Source organism: Crinia signifera, chromosome 6, assembly GCF_055691185.1.
Source record: "Crinia signifera chromosome 6, ASM5569118v1, whole genome shotgun sequence".
Taxonomy (NCBI): Eukaryota; Metazoa; Chordata; class Amphibia; order Anura; family Myobatrachidae; genus Crinia; species Crinia signifera.
The window spans coordinates 2,376,999-2,402,618 of NC_139222.1; the positions used below are offsets into that span (position 1 = coordinate 2,376,999).

Sequence of the window (25,620 nt, forward strand, 5' to 3'; positions counted from 1 at the left end):
GAGGGGGAGAGCAGGAGTATAATAGGTGCTGATGGCTCCTGATGTATGAGATACACCAGAGAGTGTAGGGAGGAAACTGGTCAGATCTCTGGGCTGGTAACACACAGTGACATGATGTGAGGGGGAGAGCAGGAGTATAATAGGGGCTGATGGCTCCTGATGTATGAGATACACCAGAGAGTGCGGGGAGGGACACTGGTCAGATCTCTGGGCTGGTCACACACAGTGACATGATGTGAGGGGAGAGCAGGAGTATAATAGGGGCTGATGGCACCTGATGTATGAGATACACCAGAGAGTGTGGGGAGGAAACTGGTCAGATCTCTGGGCTGGTAACACACAGTGACATGATGTGAGGGGGAGAGCAGGAGTATAATAGGGGCTGATGGCTCCTGATGTATGAGATACACCAGAGAGTGCGGGGAGGGACACTGGTCAGATCTCTGGGCTGGTCACACACAGTGACATGATGTGAGGGGAGAGCAGGAGTATAATAGGGGCTGATGGCACCTGATGTATGAGATACACCAGAGAGTGTGGGGAGGAGACTGGTCAGATCTCTGGGCTGGAAACACAGTGACATGATGTGAGGGGGAGAGCAGGAGTATAATAGGGGCTGATGGCTCCTGATGTATGAGATACACCAGAGAGTGTGGGGAGGAGACTGGTCAGATCTCTGGGCTGGTAACACACAGTGACATGATGTGAGGGGGAGAGCAGGAGTATAATAGGGGCTGATGGCTGCTGATGTATGAGATACACCAGAGAGTGCGGGGAGGAGACTGGTCAGATCTCTGGGCTGGTAACACACAGTGACATGATGTGAGGGGAGAGCAGGAGTATAATAGGGGCTGATGGCTCCTGATGTATGAGATACACCAGAGAGTGTGGGGAGGAGACTGGTCAGATCTCTGGGCTGGTAACACACAGTGACATGATGTGAGGGGGAGAGCAGGAGTATAATAGGGGCTGATGGGTCCTGATGTATGAGATACACCAGAGAGTGCGGGGAGGAGACTGGTCAGATCTCTGGGCTGGTAACACACAGTGACATGATGTGAGGGGGAGAGCAGGAGTATAATAGGGGCTGATGGCTCCTGATGTATGAGATACACCAAAGAGTGCGGGGAGGAGACTGGTCAGATCTCTGGGCTGGTAACACACAGTGACATGATGTGAGGGGGAGAGCAGGAGTATAATAGGGGCTGATGGCACCTGATGTATGAGATACACCAGAGAGTGCGGGGAGGAGACTGGTCAGATCTCTGGGCTGGTAACACACAGTGACATGATGTGAGGGGGAGAGCAGGAGTATAATAGGGGCTGATGGCTGCTGATGTATGAGATACACCAGAGAGTGCGGGGAGGAGACTGGTCAGATCTCTGGGCTGGTAACACAGTGACATGATGTGAGGGGGAGAACAGGAGTATAATAGGGGCTGATGTCTCCTGATGTAGGAGATACACCAGAGAGTGCAGGGAGGATACTGGTCAGATCTCTGGGCTGGTAACACACAGTGACATGATGTGAGGGGGAGAGCAGGAGTATAATAGGGGCTGATGTCTCCTGATGTATGAGTTACATCAGAGAGTGCGGAGAGGAGACTGGTCAGATCTCTGGGCTGGTAACACACAGTGACATGATGTGAGGGGAGAGCGGGAGTATAATAGGGGCTGATGGCTCCTGATGTATGAGATACACCAGAGAGTGTGGGAGGAGACTGGTCAGATCTCTGGGCTGGAAACACACAGTGACATGATGTGAGGGGGAGAGCAGGAGTATAATAGGTGCTGATGGCTCCTGATGTATGAGATACACCAGAGAGTGCAGGGAGGAGACTGGTCAGATCTCTGGGCGTGTAACACACAGTGACATGATGTGAGGGGAGAGCAGGAGTATAATAGGGGCTGATGGCTCCTGATGTATGAGATACACCAGAGAGTGCGGGGAGGAGACTGGTCAGATCTCTGGGCTGGTAACACACAGTGACATGATGTGAGGGGGAGAGCAGGAGTATAATAGGGGCTGATGGCTCCTGATGTATGAGATACACCAGAGAGTGCAGAGAGGAGACTGGTCAGATGTATGGGCTGGTAACACACAGTGACATGATGTGAGGGGGAGAGCAGGAGTATAATAGGGGCTGATGGCTCCTGATGTATGAGATACACCAGAGAGTGCGGGGAGGAGACTGGTCAGATCTCTGGGCTGGTAACACACAGTGACATGATGTGAGGGGGAGAGCAGGAGTATAATAGGGGCTGATGGCTCCTGATGTATGAGATACACCAGAGAGTGCGGGCAGGAGACTGGTCAGATCTCTGGGCTGGTAACACAGTGACATGATGTGAGGGGGAGAACAGGAGTATAATAGGGGCTGATGTCTCCTGATGTAGGAGATACACCAGAGAGTGCAGGGAGGATACTGGTCAGATCTCTGGGCTGGTAACACACAGTGACATGATGTGAGGGGGAGAGCAGGAGTATAATAGGGGCTGATGTCTCCTGATGTATGAGTTACATCAGAGAGTGCGGAGAGGAGACTGGTCAGATCTCTGGGCTGGTAACACACAGTGACATGATGTGAGGGGAGAGCGGGAGTATAATAGGGGCTGATGGCTCCTGATGTATGAGATACACCAGAGAGTGTGGGAGGAGACTGGTCAGATCTCTGGGCTGGAAACACACAGTGACATGATGTGAGGGGGAGAGCAGGAGTATAATAGGTGCTGATGGCTCCTGATGTATGAGATACACCAGAGAGTGCAGGGAGGAGACTGGTCAGATCTCTGGGCGTGTAACACACAGTGACATGATGTGAGGGGAGAGCAGGAGTATAATAGGGGCTGATGGCTCCTGATGTATGAGATACACCAGAGAGTGCGGGGAGGAGACTGGTCAGATCTCTGGGCTGGTAACACACAGTGACATGATGTGAGGGGGAGAGCAGGAGTATAATAGGGGCTGATGGCTCCTGATGTATGAGATACACCAGAGAGTGCAGGGAGGAGACTGGTCAGATGTATGGGCTGGTAACACACAGTGACATGATGTGAGGGGGAGAGCAGGAGTATAATAGGGGCTGATGGCTCCTGATGTATGAGATACACCAGAGAGTGCGGGGAGGAGACTGGTCAGATCTCTGGGCTGGTAACACACAGTGACATGATGTGAGGGGGAGAGCAGGAGTATAATAGGGGCTGATGGCTCCTGATGTATGAGATACACCAGAGAGTGCGGGCAGGAGACTGGTCAGATCTCTGGGCTGGTAACACACAGTGACATGATGTGAGGGGGAGAGCAGGAGTACAATAGGGGCTGATGGCTGCTGATGTATGAGATACACCAGAGAGTGCGGGGAGACTGGTCAGATCTCTGGGCTGGTAACACACAGTGACATGATGGGAGGGGGAGAGCAGGAATATAATAGGGGCTGATGGCTCCTGATGTATGAGATACACCAGAGAGTGCGGGGAGGAGACTGGTCAGATCTCTGGGCTGGTAACACACAGTGACATGATGTGAGGGGGAGAGCAGGAGTATAATAGGGGCTGATGGCTCCTGATGTATGAGATACACCAGAGAGTGCGGGCAGGAGACTGGTCAGATCTCTGGGCTGGTAACACACAGTGACATGATGTGAGGGGAGAGCAGGAGTATAATAGGGGCTGATGGCACCTGATGTATGAGATACACCAGAGAGTGTGGGGAGGAAACTGGTCAGATCTCTGGGCTGGTAACACACAGTGACATGATGTGAGGGGGAGAGCAGGAGTATAATAGGGGCTGATGGCTCCTGATGTATGAGATACACCAGAGAGTGCGGGGAGGGACACTGGTCAGATCTCTGGGCTGGTCACACACAGTGACATGATGTGAGGGGAGAGCAGGAGTATAATAGGGGCTGATGGCACCTGATGTATGAGATACACCAGAGAGTGTGGGGAGGAGACTGGTCAGATCTCTGGGCTGGAAACACAGTGACATGATGTGAGGGGGAGAGCAGGAGTATAATAGGGGCTGATGGCTCCTGATGTATGAGATACACCAGAGAGTGTGGGGAGGAGACTGGTCAGATCTCTGGGCTGGTAACACACAGTGACATGATGTGAGGGGGAGAGCAGGAGTATAATAGGGGCTGATGGCTGCTGATGTATGAGATACACCAGAGAGTGCGGGGAGGAGACTGGTCAGATCTCTGGGCTGGTAACACACAGTGACATGATGTGAGGGGAGAGCAGGAGTATAATAGGGGCTGATGGCTCCTGATGTATGAGATACACCAGAGAGTGTGGGGAGGAGACTGGTCAGATCTCTGGGCTGGTAACACACAGTGACATGATGTGAGGGGGAGAGCAGGAGTATAATAGGGGCTGATGGGTCCTGATGTATGAGATACACCAGAGAGTGCGGGGAGGAGACTGGTCAGATCTCTGGGCTGGTAACACACAGTGACATGATGTGAGGGGGAGAGCAGGAGTATAATAGGGGCTGATGGCTCCTGATGTATGAGATACACCAAAGAGTGCGGGGAGGAGACTGGTCAGATCTCTGGGCTGGTAACACACAGTGACATGATGTGAGGGGGAGAGCAGGAGTATAATAGGGGCTGATGGCACCTGATGTATGAGATACACCAGAGAGTGCGGGGAGGAGACTGGTCAGATCTCTGGGCTGGTAACACACAGTGACATGATGTGAGGGGGAGAGCAGGAGTATAATAGGGGCTGATGGCTGCTGATGTATGAGATACACCAGAGAGTGCGGGGAGGAGACTGGTCAGATCTCTGGGCTGGTAACACAGTGACATGATGTGAGGGGGAGAACAGGAGTATAATAGGGGCTGATGTCTCCTGATGTAGGAGATACACCAGAGAGTGCAGGGAGGATACTGGTCAGATCTCTGGGCTGGTAACACACAGTGACATGATGTGAGGGGGAGAGCAGGAGTATAATAGGGGCTGATGTCTCCTGATGTATGAGTTACATCAGAGAGTGCGGAGAGGAGACTGGTCAGATCTCTGGGCTGGTAACACACAGTGACATGATGTGAGGGGAGAGCGGGAGTATAATAGGGGCTGATGGCTCCTGATGTATGAGATACACCAGAGAGTGTGGGAGGAGACTGGTCAGATCTCTGGGCTGGAAACACACAGTGACATGATGTGAGGGGGAGAGCAGGAGTATAATAGGTGCTGATGGCTCCTGATGTATGAGATACACCAGAGAGTGCAGGGAGGAGACTGGTCAGATCTCTGGGCGTGTAACACACAGTGACATGATGTGAGGGGAGAGCAGGAGTATAATAGGGGCTGATGGCTCCTGATGTATGAGATACACCAGAGAGTGCGGGGAGGAGACTGGTCAGATCTCTGGGCTGGTAACACACAGTGACATGATGTGAGGGGGAGAGCAGGAGTATAATAGGGGCTGATGGCTCCTGATGTATGAGATACACCAGAGAGTGCAGAGAGGAGACTGGTCAGATGTATGGGCTGGTAACACACAGTGACATGATGTGAGGGGGAGAGCAGGAGTATAATAGGGGCTGATGGCTCCTGATGTATGAGATACACCAGAGAGTGCGGGGAGGAGACTGGTCAGATCTCTGGGCTGGTAACACACAGTGACATGATGTGAGGGGGAGAGCAGGAGTATAATAGGGGCTGATGGCTCCTGATGTATGAGATACACCAGAGAGTGCGGGCAGGAGACTGGTCAGATCTCTGGGCTGGTAACACAGTGACATGATGTGAGGGGGAGAACAGGAGTATAATAGGGGCTGATGTCTCCTGATGTAGGAGATACACCAGAGAGTGCAGGGAGGATACTGGTCAGATCTCTGGGCTGGTAACACACAGTGACATGATGTGAGGGGGAGAGCAGGAGTATAATAGGGGCTGATGTCTCCTGATGTATGAGTTACATCAGAGAGTGCGGAGAGGAGACTGGTCAGATCTCTGGGCTGGTAACACACAGTGACATGATGTGAGGGGAGAGCGGGAGTATAATAGGGGCTGATGGCTCCTGATGTATGAGATACACCAGAGAGTGTGGGAGGAGACTGGTCAGATCTCTGGGCTGGAAACACACAGTGACATGATGTGAGGGGGAGAGCAGGAGTATAATAGGTGCTGATGGCTCCTGATGTATGAGATACACCAGAGAGTGCAGGGAGGAGACTGGTCAGATCTCTGGGCGTGTAACACACAGTGACATGATGTGAGGGGAGAGCAGGAGTATAATAGGGGCTGATGGCTCCTGATGTATGAGATACACCAGAGAGTGCGGGGAGGAGACTGGTCAGATCTCTGGGCTGGTAACACACAGTGACATGATGTGAGGGGGAGAGCAGGAGTATAATAGGGGCTGATGGCTCCTGATGTATGAGATACACCAGAGAGTGCAGGGAGGAGACTGGTCAGATGTATGGGCTGGTAACACACAGTGACATGATGTGAGGGGGAGAGCAGGAGTATAATAGGGGCTGATGGCTCCTGATGTATGAGATACACCAGAGAGTGCGGGGAGGAGACTGGTCAGATCTCTGGGCTGGTAACACACAGTGACATGATGTGAGGGGGAGAGCAGGAGTATAATAGGGGCTGATGGCTCCTGATGTATGAGATACACCAGAGAGTGCGGGCAGGAGACTGGTCAGATCTCTGGGCTGGTAACACACAGTGACATGATGTGAGGGGGAGAGCAGGAGTACAATAGGGGCTGATGGCTGCTGATGTATGAGATACACCAGAGAGTGCGGGGAGACTGGTCAGATCTCTGGGCTGGTAACACACAGTGACATGATGGGAGGGGGAGAGCAGGAATATAATAGGGGCTGATGGCTCCTGATGTATGAGATACACCAGAGAGTGCGGGGAGGAGACTGGTCAGATCTCTGGGCTGGTAACACACAGTGACATGATGTGAGGGGGAGAGCAGGAGTATAATAGGGGCTGATGGCTCCTGATGTATGAGATACACCAGAGAGTGCAGGGAGGAGACTGGTCAGATGTATGGGCTGGTAACACACAGTGACATGATGTGAGGGGGAGAGCAGGAGTATAATAGGGGCTGATGGCTCCTGATGTATGAGATACACCAGAGAGTGCGGGGAGGAGACTGGTCAGATCTCTGGGCTGGTAACACACAGTGACATGATGTGAGGGGGAGAGCAGGAGTATAATAGGGGCTGATGGCTCCTGATGTATGAGATACACCAGAGAGTGCGGGCAGGAGACTGGTCAGATCTCTGGGCTGGTAACACACAGTGACATGATGTGAGGGGGAGAGCAGGAGTACAATAGGGGCTGATGGCTGCTGATGTATGAGATACACCAGAGAGTGCGGGGAGACTGGTCAGATCTCTGGGCTGGTAACACACAGTGACATGATGGGAGGGGGAGAGCAGGAATATAATAGGGGCTGATGGCTCCTGATGTATGAGATACACCAGAGAGTGCGGGGAGGAGACTGGTCAGATCTCTGGGCTGGTAACACACAGTGACATGATGTGAGGGGGAGAGCAGGAGTATAATAGGGGCTGATGGCTCCTGATGTATGAGATACACCAGAGAGTGCGGGCAGGAGACTGGTCAGATCTCTGGGCTGGTAACACACAGTGACATGATGTGAGGGGGAGAGCAGGAGTACAATAGGGGCTGATGGCTGCTGATGTATGAGATACACCAGAGAGTGCGGGGAGACTGGTCAGATCTCTGGGCTGGTAACACACAGTGACATGATGGGAGGGGGAGAGCAGGAATATAATAGGGGCTGATGGCTCCTGATGTATGAGATACACCAGAGAGTGCGGGGAGGAGACTGGTCAGATCTCTGGGCTGGTAACACACAGTGACATGGTGTGAGGGGGAGAGCAGGAGTATAATAGGGGCTGATGGCTCCTGATGTATGAGATACACCAGAGAGTGCGGGGAGGAGATTGGTCAGATCTCTGGGCTGGTAACACACAGTGACATGATGTGAGGGGGAGAGCAGGAGTATAATAGGAGCTGATGGCTCCTGATGTATGAGATACACCAGAGAGTGCGGGGAGGAGACTGGTCAGATCTCTGGGCTGGTAACACAGTGACATGATGTGAGGGGGAGAGCAGGGGTATAATAGGGGATGATGGCTCCTGATGTACGAGATACACCAGAGAGTGCGGGGAGGAGACTGGTCAGATCTCTGGGCTGGTAACACACAGTGACATGATGTGAGGGGAGAGCAGTAGTATAATAGGGGCTGATGGCTCCTGATGTATGAGATACACCAGATAGTGCGGGGAGGAGACTGGTCAGATCTCTGGGCTGGTAAACCACAGTGACATGATGTGAGAGGGAGAGCAGGAGTATAATACGGGCTGATGGATCCTGATGTATGAGATACATCAGAGAGTGCGGGGGTAGACCGGTCAGATCTCTGGGCTGGTAACACACAGTGACATGATGTGAGGGGGAGAGCAGGAGTATAATAGGTGCTGATGGCTCCTGATGTATGAGATACACCAGAGAGTGTGGGGAGGAGACTGGTCAGATCTCTGGGCTGGTAACACACAGTGACATGATGTGAGGAGGAGAGCAGGAGTATAATAGGGGCTGATGGCTCCTGATGTATGAGATACACCAGAGAGTGCGGGGAGGAGACTGGTCAGATCTCTGGGCTGGTAACACACAGTGACATGATGTGAGGGGGAGAGCAGGAGTATAATAGGGGATGATGGCTCCTGACTCTCCCACTGGGAAGAATCATTCCACTCTAAGGGAGAATATGTGACTTTTTTCTCTAAGAAAAAATAATTACTCACCTGTGCTGATATCTGTAGGGATTTTCTCCTCTTTAAACTGCTGATCACCCCTCACATATGTGTCTTCCTCTCCCTCTGTATGTTCTTCCTTAATATTACTGAATTCTTCACCCTAAATACCGACAATCATAAACGCATTAAATAAAAGCTAACATTACACAGTATAATATCAGTGTATAAGACACTCAGCTTCTGTACAGATCACATAGTGACAGTCACTGTGGTATATTGGTGAGACCTTAAATTCCACCTACCTGATCCTCCTGTGGGGTCCTGTGTTTCTCGTCTGTACAATCCTGGGAATACAGAGGACGAGGACATCTCTCTGGGGTATTCCTGTTACTGGCCCCATCTGTAGGAGACACACAGTGACTGAGGATATGGTATATATGTGATTATCCTGGGAATACAGAGGACGGGGACATCTCTCTGGGGTATTCCTGTTACTGGCCCCATCTGTAGGAGACACACAGTGACTGAGGATATGGTATATATGTGATTATCCTGGGAATACAGAGGACGGGGACATCTCTCTGGGGTATTCCTGTTACTGGCCCATCTGTAGGAGACACACAGTGACTGAGGATATGGTATATATGTGATTATCCTGGGAATACAGAGGACGGGGACAGATCTCTGGGGTATTCCTGTTACTGGCCCCATCTGTAGGAGACACGCAGTGACTGAGGACATGTATATATGTGATTATCCTGGGAATACAGAGGACGGGGACATCTCTCTGGGGTATTCCTGTTACTGGCCCCATCTGTAGGAGACACACAGTGACTGAGGACATTGTATATATGTGATTATCCTGGGAATACAGAGGACGGGGACATCTCTCTGGGGTATTCCTGTTACTGGGCCCATCTGTAGGAGACACGCAGTGACTGAGGACATGGTATATATGTGATTATCCTGGGAATACAGAGGACGGGGACATCTCTCTGGGGTATTCCTGTTACTGGGCCCATCTGTAGGAGACACGCAGTGACTGAGGACATGGTATATATGTGATTATCCTGGGAATACAGAGGACAGGGACATCTCTCTGGGGTATTCCTGTTACTGGCCCATCTGTAGGAGACACGCAGTGACTGAGGACATTGTATATATGTGATTATCCTGGTAATACAGAGGACGGGGACATCTCTCTGGGGTATTCCTGTTACTGGGCCCATCTGTAGGAGACACACAGTGACTGAGGACATTGTATATATGTGATTATCCTGGGAATACAGAGGACGGGGACATCTCTCTGGGGTATTCCTGTTACTGGCCCATCTGTAGGAGACACGCAGTGACTGAGGACATTGTATATATGTGATTATCCTGGGAATACAGAGGACGGGGACATCTCTCTGGGGTATTCCTGTTACTGGGCCCATCTGTAGGAGACACACAGTGACTGAGGACATTGTATATATGTGATTATCCTGGGAATACAGAGGACGGGGACATCTCTCTGGGGTATTCCTGTTACTGGCCCATCTGTAGGAGACACGCAGTGACTGAGGACATGGTATATATGTGATTATCCTGGGAATACAGAGGACGGGGACATCTCTCTGGGGTATCTCTGTTACTGGGCCCATCTGTAGGAGACACGCAGTGACTGAGTACATGGTATATATGTGATTATCCTGGGAATATAGAGGACGGGGACATCTCTCTGGGGTATTCCTGTTACTGGCCCATCTGTAGGAGACACGCAGTGACTGAGGACATTGTATATATGTGATTATCTTGGGAATACAGAGGACGGGGACATCTCTCTGGGGTATTCCTGTTACTGGCCCCATCTGTAGGAGACACGCAGTGACTGAGGACATGGTATATATGTGATTATCCTGGGAATACAGAGGACGGGGACATCTCTCTGGGGTATTCCTGTTACTGGCCCATCTGTAGGAGACACGCAGTGACTGAGGACATGGTATATATGTGATTATCCTGGGAATACAGAGGACGGGGACATCTCTCTGGGGTATCTCTGTTACTGGGCCCATCTGTAGGAGACACGCAGTGACTGAGTACATGGTATATATGTGATTATCCTGGGAATATAGAGGACGGGGACATCTCTCTGGGGTATTCCTGTTACTGGCCCATCTGTAGGAGACACGCAGTGACTGAGGACATTGTATATATGTGATTATCCTGGGAATACAGAGGACGGGGACATCTCTCTGGGGTATTCCTGTTACTGGCCCCATCTGTAGGAGACACGCAGTGACTGAGGACATGGTATATATGTGATTATCCTGGGAATACAGAGGACGGGGACATCTCTCTGGGGTATTCCTGTTACTGGCCCCATCTGTAGGAGACACGCAGTGACTGAGGACATGGTATATATGTGATTATCCTGGGAATACAGAGGACGGGGACATCTCTCTGGGGTATCTCTGTTACTGGGCCCATCTGTAGGAGACACGCAGTGACTGAGGTCATTGTATATATGTGATTATCCTGGGAATACAGAGGACGGGGACAGATCTCTGGGGTATTCCTGTTACTGGCCCCATCTGTAGGAGACACACAGTGACTGAGGACATTGTATATATATGATTATCCTGGGAATACAGAGGACGGGGACATCTCTCTGGGGTATTCCTGTTACTGGCCCCATCTGTAGGAGACACGCAGTGACTGAGTACATTGTATATATGTGATTATCCTGGGAATACAGAGGACGGGGACATCTCTCTGGGGTATTCCTGTTACTGGCCCATCTGTAGGAGACACGCAGTGACTGAGGACATGGTATATATGTGATTATCCTGGGAATACAGAGGACGGGGACATCTCTCTGGGGTATCTCTGTTACTGGGCCCATCTGTAGGAGACACGCAGTGACTGAGGACATTGTATATATGTGATTATCCTGGGAATACAGAGGACGGGGACATCTCTCTGGGGTATTCCTGTTACTGGCCCATCTGTAGGAGACACACAGTGACTGAGGACATTGTATATATGTGATTATAAGATGCTGGGAGTATAAAGGGGACCCCCATACCTGCTTCCCCCTGTACAATAAAGGTCTCCTCTTACCCAGTGATTTAAGGGGCCGGTGATTCCTCATCACGTCCTTGTACAGACCCCTGTGTTCCTCTATATACTTCCCCTCCTGCATGGAGAGAGAGAGACAGTGACATCCTGACACCTTATAGCAGGCATGTCCAACCTGCGGCCCTCCAGATGTGCTAAAACTATACATCCCAGCATGCATTGCCATCATTCTAGCATTCCCTAATAGCCAAATTGTGGCAAGGCATGCTGGGATGTGTAGTTTTAGCACATCTGGAGGGCCGCAGGTTGGACATGCCTGCCTTATAGGCACCTGACACACACAATGATACAGTCATCACCCAGACACATCCCCCGGTGTTACTGTATAATGTCCCATTTCCAGCAGTCACCTCTCCGGTCACCTCCCCCGGTGTCACTGTATAACGTCCCATTCCCAGCAGTCACCTCTCCGGTCACATCCCCCGGTGTTACTGTATAACGTCCTATTCCCAGCAGTCACCTCTCCGGTCACATCCCCCGGTGTTACTGTATAACGTCCCATTCCCAGCAGTCACCTCTCCGGTCACATCCCCCGGTGTTACTGTAAAACGTCCCATTCCCAGCAGTCACCTCTCCGGTCACATCCCCCGGTGTTACTGTATAATGTCACATTCCCAGCAGTCACCTCTCCGGTCACACCCCCCAGTGTTACTGTATAACGTCCCATTCCCGGCAGTCACCTCTCCGGTCACATCCCCCGGTGTTACTGTATAACGTCCCATTCCCAGCAGTCACCTCTCTAGTCACATCCCCCGGTGTTACTGTATAACGTCCCATTCCCAGCAGTCACCTCTCCGGTCACATCTCCCGGTGTTACTGTATTACATCCCATTCCCAGCAGTCACCTCTCCGGTCACATCCCCCGGTGTTACTGTATAACGTCCCATTCCCAGCAGTCACCTCTCCGGTCACATCTCCCGGTGTTACTGTATAACGCCCCATTCCCAGAAGTCACCTCTCCGGTCACATCCCCCGGTGTTACTGTAAAACGTCCCATTCCCAGCAGTCACCTCTCCGGTCACATCCCCCGGTGTTACTGTATAATGTCACATTCCCAGCAGTCACCTCTCCGGTCACACCCCCCGGTGTTACTGTATAACGTCCCATTCCCGGCAGTCACCTCTCCGGTCACATCCACCGGTGTTACTGTATAATGTCACATTCCCCAGCAGTCACCTCTCCGGTCACATCCCCCGGTGTTACTGTATAATGTCCCATTCCCAGCAGTCACCTCCCCGGTCACATCCCCCGATGTTACTGTATAACGTCCCATTCCCAGGAGTCACCTCTCCGGTCACATCCCCCGGTGTTACTGTATAACGTCCCATTCCCAGCAGTCACCTCTCCGGTCACATCCCCGGTGTTACTGTATAACGTCCCATTCCCAGCAGTCACCTCTCCGGTCACATCCCCCGGTATTACTGTATAACGTCCCATTCCCAGCAGTCACCTCCCCGGTCACATCCCCCGGTGTTACTGTATAATGTCCCATTCCCAGCAGTCACCTCCCCGGTCACATCCCCCGGTGTTACTGTATAATGTCCCATTCCCAGCAGTCACCTCTCCGGTCACATCCCCCGGTGTTACTGTATAACGTCCCATTCCCAGCAGTCACCTCTCCGGTCACATCCCCCGGTGTTACTGTATAACATCACATTCCCAGCAGTCACCTCTCCGGTCACATCCCCCGGTGTTACTGTATAACGTCCCATTCCCAGCAGTCACCTCTCCGGTCACATCCCCCGGTGTTACTGTATAACGCCCCATTCCCAGCAGTCACCTCTCCGGTCACATCCCCCGGTGTTACTGTATAACGTCCCATTCCCAGCAGTCACCTCTCCGGTCACATCCCCCGGTGTTACTGTATAACGTCCCATTCCCAGCAGTCACCTCTCCGATCACATCCCCCGGTGTTACTGTATAACGCCCCATTCCCAGCAGTCACCTCTCCGGTCACATCCCCCGGTGTTACTGTATAACGTCCCATTCCCAGCAGTCACCTCTCTGGCTACATCCCCCGGTGTTACTGTATAACGTCCCATTCCCAGCAGTCACCTCTCCGGTCACATCCCCCGGTGTTACTGTATAACATCACATTCCCAGCAGTCACCTCTCCGGTCACATCCCCCGGTGTTACTGTATAACGTCCCATTCCCAGCAGTCACCTCTCCGGTCACATCCCCCGGTGTTACTGTATAACGTCCCATTCCCAGCAGTCACCTCTCCGGTCACATCCCCCGGTGTTACTGTATAATGTCCCATTCCCAGCAGTCACCTCCCCGGTCACATCCCCCGGTGTTACTGTATAACGTCCCATTCCCAGGAGTCACCTCTCCGGTCACATCCCCCGGTGTTACTGTATAACGTCCCATTCCCAGCAGTCACCTCTCCGGTCACATCCCCGGTGTTACTGTATAACGTCCCATTCCCAGCAGTCACCTCTCCGGTCACATCCCCCGGTGTTACTGTATAACGTCCCATTCCCAGCAGTCACCTGTCCGGTCACATCCCCCGGTGTTACTGTATAATGTCCCATTCCCAGCAGTCACCTCCCCGGTCACATCCCCCGGTGTTACTGTATAATGTCCCATTCCCAGCAGTCACCTCTCCGGTCACATCCCCCGGTGTTACTGTATAACGTCCCATTCCCAGCAGTCACCTCTCCGGTCACATCCCCCGGTGTTACTGTATAACGTCCCATTCCCAGCAGTCACCTCTCCGGTCACATCCCCCGGTGTTACTGTATAACGCCCCATTCCCAGCAGTCACCTCTCCGGTCACATCCCCCGGTGTTACTGTATAACGTCCCATTCCCAGCAGTCACCTCTCCGATCACATCCCCCGGTGTTACTGTATAACGCCCCATTCCCAGCAGTCACCTCTCCGGTCACATCCCCCGGTGTTACTGTATAACGTCCCATTCCCAGCAGTCACCTCTCCAATGAGCAACTCATTGATCTTGTTGGGGAGTTCCATGATCTTCTTGTCACTGTCTCTCTTGTATAGTTTAGTATGGTGGAGGTATCGTGATGGGGCTCAGTCCTCCTGACACACGGGGACGGCTGCGGGGTGTCTCACAATCACTGGATGTCTTCTTCATTACTGTGTAATCCTGTTTACAAAAGTACAAAACGTTTGACAAACTGTAGATATTGATGTGAAATCCATGTGAGATCGATCCCCGGTCAGTTATTATTGAGGGTTTTCAGGATTTAAAAATAATTACAGGAAGCCACAGGCTGCTCCCCCTGTGTAATAAGAATAACAGGACACCACAGGCTGCTCCCCCTGTATAATAATAACAGGACACCACAGGCTGCTCCCCCTGTATATTAATAACAGGACACCACAGGCTGCTCCCCCGTATAATAATAACAGGACACCACAGGCTGCTCCTCCTGTATAATAATAATAATATCAGGACAACACAGGCTGCTCCCCCCGTATAATTATAACAGGACACCACAGGCTGCTCCCCCTGTATAATAATAACAGGACACCACAGGCTGCTCCCCCTGCATAATAATAACAACAGGACACCACAGGCTGCTCTCCCTGTATAATAATATTAACAGGATACCACAGGCTTCTCCCCCTGTATAATAATAACAGGACACCACAGGCTGCTCCCCCTTTATAATGATAATAATAACAATGACACCACATGCTGCTCCCCTGTATAATAATTACAGTAAACCACAGGCTGCTCCCCCTGTATAATAATAATAGGACACCACAGGCTGCTCCCCCTGTATAATAATAATAAAAAAAGGACACCACAGGCTGCTCCCCCTTTATAATAATAGTAACAGGACACCACAGGCTGCTCCCCCTGTATAATAATAATTATAATAATAACAGGATATCACAGGCTGCTCCCCCCAATATAATAATAACAGGACACCACAGGCTGCTCCCCCTGTATAATAATAATAACAACAGGACACCACAGTCTGCTCCCACTGTATTATAATAATAACAGGACGCCACAGGCTGCTCCCCCTGTATAATAATAACAGGACAACACAGTCTGATCCCCCTGTATAATAATAATAACGGGACACCACAGGCTGCTCCCCCTTTATAATGATAATAATAACAATGACACCACATGCTGCTCCCCTGTATAATAATTACAGTAAACCACAGGCTGCTCCCCCTGTATAATAATAATAGGACACCACAGGCTGCGCCCCCTGTATGATAATAATAAAAAAAAGGACACCACAGGCTGCTCCCCCTTTATAATAATAGTAACAGGACACCACAGGCTACTCCCCCTTTATAATAATAATAACAGGACACCACAGGCTGCTCCCCCTGTATAATAATAACAGGACACCACAGGCTGCTCCCCCTGTATAATAATAACAGGACACCACAGGCTGCTCCCTCTGTATAATAATAACAGGACAATACAGGCTGCTCCCCCTGTATAATAATAACAACAGGACACCACAGGCTGCTCCCCTGTATAATAATAACAGGACAATACAGGCTGCTCACCTGTATAATAATAACAGGACACCACAGGCTGCTCCCCCTGTATAATAATAATAACAACAACAACAACAGGACACCACAGGCTGCTCTCCTGTATAATAATAACAGGACACCACAGGCTGCTCACATGTATAATAATAACAGGACACCACAGGCTGCTCCCCCTGTATAATAATAACAGGACATCACAGGCTGCTCACATGTATAATAATAACAGGACACCACAGGCTGCTCCCCCTGTATAATAATAACTGGACACCACAGGCTGCTCCCCCTGTATAATAATAACATGACACCACAGGCTGCTCCCCCTGTATAATAATAACAGTACATCACAGTCTGCTCCGCCTGTATAATAATAATAATAACAACAGCACACCACAGGCTGCTCTCCCTGTATAGTAATATAAGTACAACACAAGCTGCTCCACCTGCATTACCTCAGCCATACAACCATTTTTCTCGGAAAATTGACGACGAGAAACACAAAGCCGGAAATCACGTGTTAAGTAGAGGCGGGATGTCTGATGGAACGCACAGACAGGAAGTCAGGTGGAACGCACTGAGAGGAAGGCAGCTGGAAAGCACAGACAGGAAGTCAGGTCCAACACTTTTACTCGACTTCCTTTCTGTGCGTTCCAGCTGCCTTCCTCTCTGTGCGTTCCACCTGACTTCCTGTCTGTGCGTTCCATCAGACATCCCGCCTCTACTTACCACGTGATTTCCAGCGTTTTATTTCTCGTTGTCAATTTTCCAAGAAAAACGGTTGTATAGCTGAGGTAATGCAGGTGGAGCAGCTTGTGTTGTACTTATATTACCATACAGGGGGAGCCGCTTGTGTTGTACTTATATTACTATACAGGGGGAGCCGCTTGTGTTGTACTTATATTACTATACAGGGGGAGCAGCCTGTGGTGTCCTGTTATTATTATACAGGGGGAGCAGCCTGTGGTGTCCTGGTAATATTATACAGGGGGAGTAGCCTGCAGTGTTCTATTATAATAATACAGGGGGAGTAGCCTGTGGTGTCCTTTTTTTATACAGGGGGAGCAGCCTGTGATGTCCTGTTGTTATTATTATTATTATTATAATACAGGGGGAGCAGCCTGCGATGTCCGGTTATTATTATACAGGAGGAGCAGCCTGTGATGTCCGGTTATTATTATGCAGGGGGAGCAGCCAGTGGTGTCCGGTTATTATTATACAGGGGGAGCAGCCTGTGGTGTCCTGTTATTATTATACAGGGGGAGCAGCCTGTGGTGTCCGGTTATTATTATACAGGTGTCCTGTTATTATTATACAGGGGAGCAGCCTGTGGTGTCCTGTTATTATACAGGGGAGCAGCCTGTGGTGTCCTGTTATTATACAGGGGGAGCAGCCTGTGGTGTCCTGTTGTTGTTGTTGTTATACAGGGGCAGCAGCCTGTGGTGTCCTGTTATTATTACTATACAGGAGGAGCAGCCTGTGGTGTCCTGTTATTATACAGGGGGAGCAGCCTGTGGTGTCCTGTTATTATACAGGGGGAGCAGCCTGTGGTGTCCTATTATTATTATTATTATTATACAGGGGGAGCAGCCTGTGGTGTCCTTTGGTTCTTGTTATTATTAATATTATAGAGGGGGAGCAGCCTGTGGTGTACTCTTATTATTATACAGGGGGAGCAGCCTGTGGTGTACTGTTATTATTATTATACAGTAGGAGCAGCCTGTGGTGTCCTGTTATTAATATTCTACAGGTGAAGCAGCCTGTGGTGTCCTGTTATTAAAATAATACAGTGGGAGCAGTCTGTGGTGTCTTATTATTATGATTATACATGGGGAGCAACGTGTGGTGTCTTATTATTATACCGGTGGAGCAGCCTGTTGTGGCATATTATTATTATTATTGTATTTGGGGAGCAGTCTGTGGTGTCTTGATGTTATTATTATTATTATACAGGGGGAGCAGCCTGTGGTGTCCTGTTATTATTATACAGGGGGAGCAGCCTGTGGTGTCCTGTTATTATTATACAGGGGGAGCAGCCTGTGGTGTCCTGTTATTCTTATTACACAGGGGGAGCAGCCTGTGGCTTCCTGTAATTATTTTTATACAGGGGAGCAGCCTGTGGTGTAATGTTATTATTATACAGGGGGAGCAGCCTGTGGTGTCCTGTTATAATTGTTATACAGTAGGAGCAGCCTGGGGTGTCCTGTTATTAATATTCTACAGGTGGAGCAGCCTGTGGTTTCCTGTTATTAAAATAATACAGGGGTAGCAGACTGTGGTGTCATATTATTATTATACAGTGGGAGCAGCTGATGGTGTCCTGGTATTATACAGGGGGAGCAGCCAGTGCTGTCTGTCCTGATATTTTTTTTATACATGGGGAGCAGACTGTAGTTTCTTGTTGTTGTTGTTGTTGTTATTATTATACAGGAGGAGGGGCCTGTGGTGTCCTTTTATTATTATTATTTTTCGGACCGAACAGCCTGTGGTGTCTTGTTGAGCAGCCTGTGGTGTCCTTTTATTATTACTATACAGCCTGTGGTATCCTGTTATTATTATTATACAGAGGGAGCTGCCTTTGGGCGTCTGATGTGTGACCAGGGCTGTGTGACATGGGGGATAGAGGAGGACTCAATGCTTCATATCTATGTTACATGTGTGCTCTGTGCTGTGTAGTATAATTATTATACTTACTCCTAGACCACTGAGCTCTGAGGATCCAGAGAGTTTACTACACGGCACGTGAGGATGAGACGCGTCACTGATTCCCTGAGGATGGAGAAGGACGGGAGTCACATGTCTGAGAGGATACTAAGTCTCACCCTGGAGATCATCTACCTGCTGACCGGGGAGGTGACAGTGACATCACTTATATCTATAGTAATAACACAGGGACGTGACCGGGGAGGTGACAGTGACATCACTTATATCTACAGTAATAATACAGGAACGTGACCGGGGAGGTGACAGTGACATCACTTATATCTATAGTAATAATACAGGGACGTGACCGGGGAGGTGACAGTGACATCACTTATATCTATATTAATAATACAGGGACGTGACCGGGGAGGTGACAGTGACATCAATTATATCTATAGTAATAATACAGGGACGTGACCGGGGAGGTGACAGTGACATCACTTATATCTATAGTAATAATACAGGGACGTGACCGGGGAGGTGACAGTGACATCACTTATATCTATAGTAATAATACAGGGACGTGACCGGGAAGGTGACATCACTTATATCTATAGTAATAATACAGGGACGTGACCGGGAAGGTGACATCACTTATATCTATAGTAATAATACAGGGAGGTGACCGGGGAGGTGACAGTGACATCACTTATATCTATAGTAATAATACAGGGACGTGACCGGGGAGGTGACAGTGACATCACTTATATCTATAGTAATAATACAGGAACATGACCGGGGAGGTGACCGTGACATCACTTCTATCTATAGTAATAATACAGGGATATGACCGGGGAGGTGACAGTGACATCACTTCTATCTATAGTAATAATACAGTGATATGACCGGGGAGGTGACAGTGACATCACTTATATCTATAGTAATAATACAGGGACGTGACCGGGGAGGTGACAGTGACATCACTTTTATCTATAGTAATAATACAGGGAGGTGACAGTGACATCACATATATATATATATAGTAATAATACAGGGACGTGACCGGGGAGGTGACAGTGACATCACTTATATCTATAGTAATAATACAGGGACGTGGCCAAGGAGGTGACAGTGACATCACTTATATCTATAGTAATAATACAGGGACGTGACCGGGGAGCTGACAGTGACATCACTTATATCTATAGTAATAATACAGAGATGTGACCGGGGAGATGACAGTGACATCACTTATATCTATAGTAATAATACAGGGACGTGACCGGGGAGGTGACATCACTTATATCTATAGTAATAATACAGGGATGTCAACGGGGTTGTGACAGTGACATCACTTATATCTATAGTAATAATACAGGGACGTGACTGGGGAGGTGACAGTGACATCACTTATATCTATAGTAATAATACAGGGACGTGACCGGGGAGGAGACGGTGACATCACTTATATCTATAGTAATAATACAGGGACGTGACCAGCGAGGTGACAGTGACATCCCTTATATCTATAGTAATAATACAGGGATGTGACCGGGGAGGTGACAGTGACATCACTTATATCTATAGTAATAATACAGGGACGTGACCGGGGAGGTGACAGTGACATCACTTATATCTATAGTAACAATACAGGGACGTGACCGGGGAGATGACCGTGACATCACATATCTATAGTAATAATACAGGGACGTGACCGGGGAGGTGACATCACTTATATCTATAGTAATAATACAGGGACGTGACTGGGGAGGTGACAGTGACATCACTTATATCTATAGTAATAATACAGGGACGTGACCGGGGAGGAGACGGTGACATCACTTATATCTATAGTAATAATACAGGGACGTGACCAGCGAGGTGACAGTGACATCACTTATATCTATAGTAATAATACAGGGAGGTGACCGGGGAGATGACAGTGACATGACTTATATCTATAGTAATAATACAGGGACGTGACCGGGGAGGTGACATCACTTATATCTATAGTAATAATACAGGGACGTGACCAGGGAGGTGACAGTGACATCACTTATATCTATAGTAATAATACAGGGACGTGACCGGGGAGGTGACAGTGACATCACTTATATCTATAGTAATAATACAGAGATGTGACCGGGGAGGTGACAGTGACATCACTTATATCTATAGTAATAATACAGGAACGTGACCGGGGAGCTGACAGTGACATCACTTATATCTATAGTAATAATACAGAGATGTGACCGGGGAGATGACAGTGACATCACTTATATCTATAGTAATAATACAGGGACGTGACCGGGGAGGTGACATCACTTATATCTATAGTAATAATACAGGGATGTCACCGGGGTTGTGACAGTGACATCACTTATATCTATAGTAATAATACAGGGAGGTGACAGTGACATCACTTATATCTATAGTAATAATACAGGGACGTGACCGGGGAGGAGACGGTGACATCACTTATATCTATAGTAATAATACAGGGACGTGACCAGCGAGGTGACAGTGACATCCCTTATATCTATAGTAATAATACAGGGATGTGACCGGGGAGGTGACAGTGACATCACTTATATCTATAGTAATAATACAGGGACGTGACCGGGGAGGTGACAGTGACATCACTTATATCTATAGTAACAATACAGGGACGTGACCGGGGAGGTGACATCACTTATATCTATAGTAATAATACAGGGACGTGACCAGCGAGGTGACAGTGACATCACTTATATCTATAGTAATAATACAGGGAGGTGACCGGGGAGATGACAGTGACATGACTTATATCTATAGTAATAATACAGGGACGTGACCGGGGAGGTGACATCACTTATATCTATAGTAATAATACAGGGACGTGACCAGGGAGGTGACAGTGACATCACTTATATCTATAGTAATAATACAGGGACGTGACAGGGGAGGTGACAGTGAAATCACTTATATCTATAGTAATAATACAGGGATATGACCGGGGAGGTGACAGTGACATCACTTATATCTATAGTAATAATACAGTGACGTGACGAGGTGACAGTGACATCACTTCTATCTATAGTAATAATACAGGGAGGTGACCGGGGAGGTGATGGGATCTGGGATTGTACAGTATATAATGATATTTGATGTCTCCCCCAATACACAGGATTACACAGTAGTGAAGAAGACATCCGGTGAGTGTGAGACACTCAGCAGACGTCCCCGTGTGTCAGGAGGACAGAGAAGGACCCAGAGCCCCATCACGGTGCCTCCACCTCACTCACTGATACATGAGAGGCACAATGACCAGAAGATCCTGGAACTCACCAAGAAGATCATTCAGCTGCTGACCGGAGAGGTGACTGCTGGGAATGGGACGTTATACAGTAACACCGGGGGATGTGTCTGGGTGATGACTGTATCATTGTGTGTGTCAGGTGCCTATAAGGTGTCAGGATGTCACTGTCTATCTCTCCATGCAGGAGGGGGAGTATATAGAGGAACACAGGGGTCTGTACAAGGACGTGATGATGGAGAGTCACCGGCCCCTCACATCACTGGGTAAGAGGAGACATTTATTATACAGGGGAGAGCAGGTATGGGGGTCCCCTATATACACCCATCATCTGATAATCAAATATATACCATGTCCTCAGTCACTGTGTGTCTCCTAAAGATGGGCCCAGTAACAGGGATACCCCAGAGAGATGTCCCCATCCTCTGTATTCCCAGGATAATCACATATATACCATGTCCTCAGTCACTGTGTGTCTCCTACAGATGGGCCCAGTAACAGGAATACCCCAGAGAGATGTCCCCGTCCTCTGTATTCCCAGGATAATCACATATATACAATGTCCTCAGTCACTGCGTGTCTCCTACAGATGGGCCCAGTAACAGGAATACCCCAGAGAGATGTCCCCGTCCTCTGTATTCCCAGGATAATCACATATATACAATGTCCTCAGTCACTGTGTGTCTCCTACAGATGGGCCAGTAACAGGAATACCCCAGAGATATGTCCCCGTCCTCTGTATTCCCAGGATAATCACATATATACCATGTACTCAGTCACTGTGTGTCTCCTACAGATGGGCCCAGTAACAGGAATACCCCAGAGAGATGTCCCCGTCCTCTGTATTCCCAGTATAATCACATATATACTATGTCCTCAGTCACTGCGTGTCTCCTACAGATGGGCAGAGTAACAGGAATACCCCAGAGAGATGTCCCCGTCCTCTGTATTCCCAGGATAATCACATATATACAATGTCCTCAGTCACTGCATGTCTCCTACAGATGGGCCCAGTAACAGGAATACCCTAGAGAGATGTCCCCGTCCTCTGTATTCCCAGGATAATCACATATATACCATGTCCTCAGTCACTGCGTGTCTCCTACAGATGGGCCCACTAACAGAGATACCCCAGAGAGATGTCCCTGTCCTTTGTATTCCCAGGATAATCACATATATACCATGTCCTCAGTCACTGCGTGTCTCCTACAGATGGGCCCAGTAACAGGAATACCCCAGAGAGATGTCCCCGTCCTCTGTATTCCCAGGATAATCACATATATACCATGTACTCAGTCACTGTGTGTCTCCTACAGATGGGGCCAGTAACAGGAATACCCCAGAGAGATGTCCCGTCCTCTGTATTCCCAGGATAATCACATATATACCATGTCCTCAGTCACTGTGTGTCTCCTACAGATGGGCCAGTAACAGGAATACCCCAGAGAGATGTCCCCGTCCTCTGTATTCCCAGGATAATCACATATATACCATGTCCTCAGTCACTGCATGTCTCCTACAGATGGGCCCAGTAACAGGAATACCCCAGAGAGATGTCCCCGTCCTCTGTATTCCCAGGATAATCGCATATATACCATGTCCTCAGTCACTGTGTGTCTCCTACAGATGGGCCAGTAACAGGAATACCCCAGAGAGATGTCCCCGTCCTCTGTATTCCCAGGATAATCACATATATACCATGTACTCAGTCACTGCGTGTCTCCTACAGATGGGGCCAGTAACAGGAATACCCCAGAGAGATGTCCCCGTCCTCTGTATTCCCAGGATAATCACATATATACAATGTACTCAGTCACTGCGTGTCTCCTACAGATGGGCCCAGTAACAGGAATACCCCAGAGAGATGTCCCCGTCCTCTGTATTCCCAGGATAATCACATATATACCATGTCCTCAGTCACTGTGTGTCTCCTACAGATGGGCCCAGTAACAGGAATACCCCAGAGAGATGTCCCCGTCCTCTGTATTCCCAGGATAATCACATATATACAATGTCCTCAGTCACTGCGTGTCTCCTACAGATGGGCCCAGTAACAGGAATACCCCAGAGAGATGTCCCCGTCCTCTGTATTCCCAGGATAATCACATATATACAATGTCCTCAGTCACTGTGTGTCTCCTACAGATGGGGCCAGTAACAGGAATACCCCAGAGAGATGTCCCCGTCCTCTGTATTCCCAGGATAATCACATATATACAATGTCCTCAGTCACTGTGTGTCTCCTACAGATGGGGCCAGTAACAGGAATACCCCAGAGAGATGTCCCCGTCCTCTGTATTCCCAGGATAATCACATATATACCATGTACTCAGTCACTGCGTGTCTCCTACAGATGGGCCCAGTAACAGGAATGCCCCAGAGAGATGTCCCCGTCCTCTGTATTCCCAGGATAATCACATATATACAATGTACTCAGTCACTGCGTGTCTCCTACAGATGGGCCCAGTAACAGGAATACCCCAGAGAGATGTCCCCGTCCTCTGTATTCCCAGGATAATCACATATATACCATGTCCTCAGTCACTGTGTGTCTCCTACAGATGGGGCCAGTAACAGGAATACCCCAGAGAGATGTCCCCGTCCTCTATATTCCCAGGATAGTCACATATATACAATGTCCTCAGTCACTGTGTGTCTCCTACAGATGGGCCCAGTAACAGGAATACCCCAGAGAGATGTCCCCGTCCTCTGTATTCCCAGGATAATCACATATATACCATGTCCTCAGTCACTGTGTGTCTCCTACAGATGGGCCCAGTAACAGGAATACCCCAGAGAGATGTCCCCGTCCTCTGTATTCCCAGGATAATCACATATATACCATGTACTCAGTCACTGCGTGTCTCCTACAGATGGGCCCAGTAACAGGAATACCCCAGAGAGATGTCCCCGTCCTCTGTATTCCCAGGATAATCACATATATACCATGTCCTCAGTCACTGTGTGTCTCCTACAGATGGGCCCAGTAACAGGAATACCCCAGAGAGATGTCCCCGTCCTCTGTATTCCCAGGATAATCACATATATACCATGTCCTCAGTCACTGCGTGTCTCCTACAGATGGGCCCAGTAACAGGAATACCCCAGAGAGATGTCCCCGTCCTCTGTATTCCCAGGATAATCACATATATACAATGTCCTCAGTCACTGCGTGTCTCCTACAGATGGGCCCAGTAACAGGAATACCCCAGAGAGATGTCCCCGTCCTCTGTATTCCCAGGATAATCGCATATATACCATGTACTCAGTCACTGCGTGTCTCCTACAGATGGGCCCAGTAACCGAGATAC

The 25,620-nt window shown here is 49.2% G+C and overlaps 4 protein-coding genes across 5 annotated transcripts in view; 1 reads left to right on the forward strand and 3 right to left on the reverse strand.

Annotated features, from left to right (window-relative positions):
• Nucleotides 1-25,620, reverse strand: part of LOC146009797 (uncharacterized) — a 928,908-nt gene that overhangs the window by 576,909 nt on the left and 326,379 nt on the right. The gene's annotated exons all lie outside the window — the stretch shown is intronic.
• The window catches only part of LOC146009834 (uncharacterized), a 547,900-nt gene that overhangs the window by 443,891 nt on the left and 78,389 nt on the right, over nt 1-25,620 (reverse strand). The gene's annotated exons all lie outside the window — the stretch shown is intronic.
• LOC146009794 (uncharacterized) overlaps nt 1-25,620 on the forward strand; it is a 381,786-nt gene that overhangs the window by 126,666 nt on the left and 229,500 nt on the right. Inside the window, exons 1-4 of one of the 2 annotated variants that reach the window (XM_083150254.1) lie at nt 17,061-17,165; nt 19,072-19,224; nt 22,181-22,372; nt 22,497-22,575. The exons of the other annotated variant lie outside the window; for it this stretch is intronic. Of the exons in view, the coding sequence (XP_083006380.1) occupies nt 19,120-19,224; nt 22,181-22,372; nt 22,497-22,575 (376 nt within the window). The 5' untranslated portion in view covers nt 17,061-17,165; nt 19,072-19,119. Of the gene's footprint in view, nt 1-17,060; nt 17,166-19,071; nt 19,225-22,180; nt 22,373-22,496; nt 22,576-25,620 lie in introns of those variants that run through there. 2 annotated transcript variants of the gene reach the window in all.
• Nucleotides 1-25,620, reverse strand: part of LOC146009796 (uncharacterized) — a 562,226-nt gene that overhangs the window by 3,650 nt on the left and 532,956 nt on the right. The window lies entirely within an intron of this gene.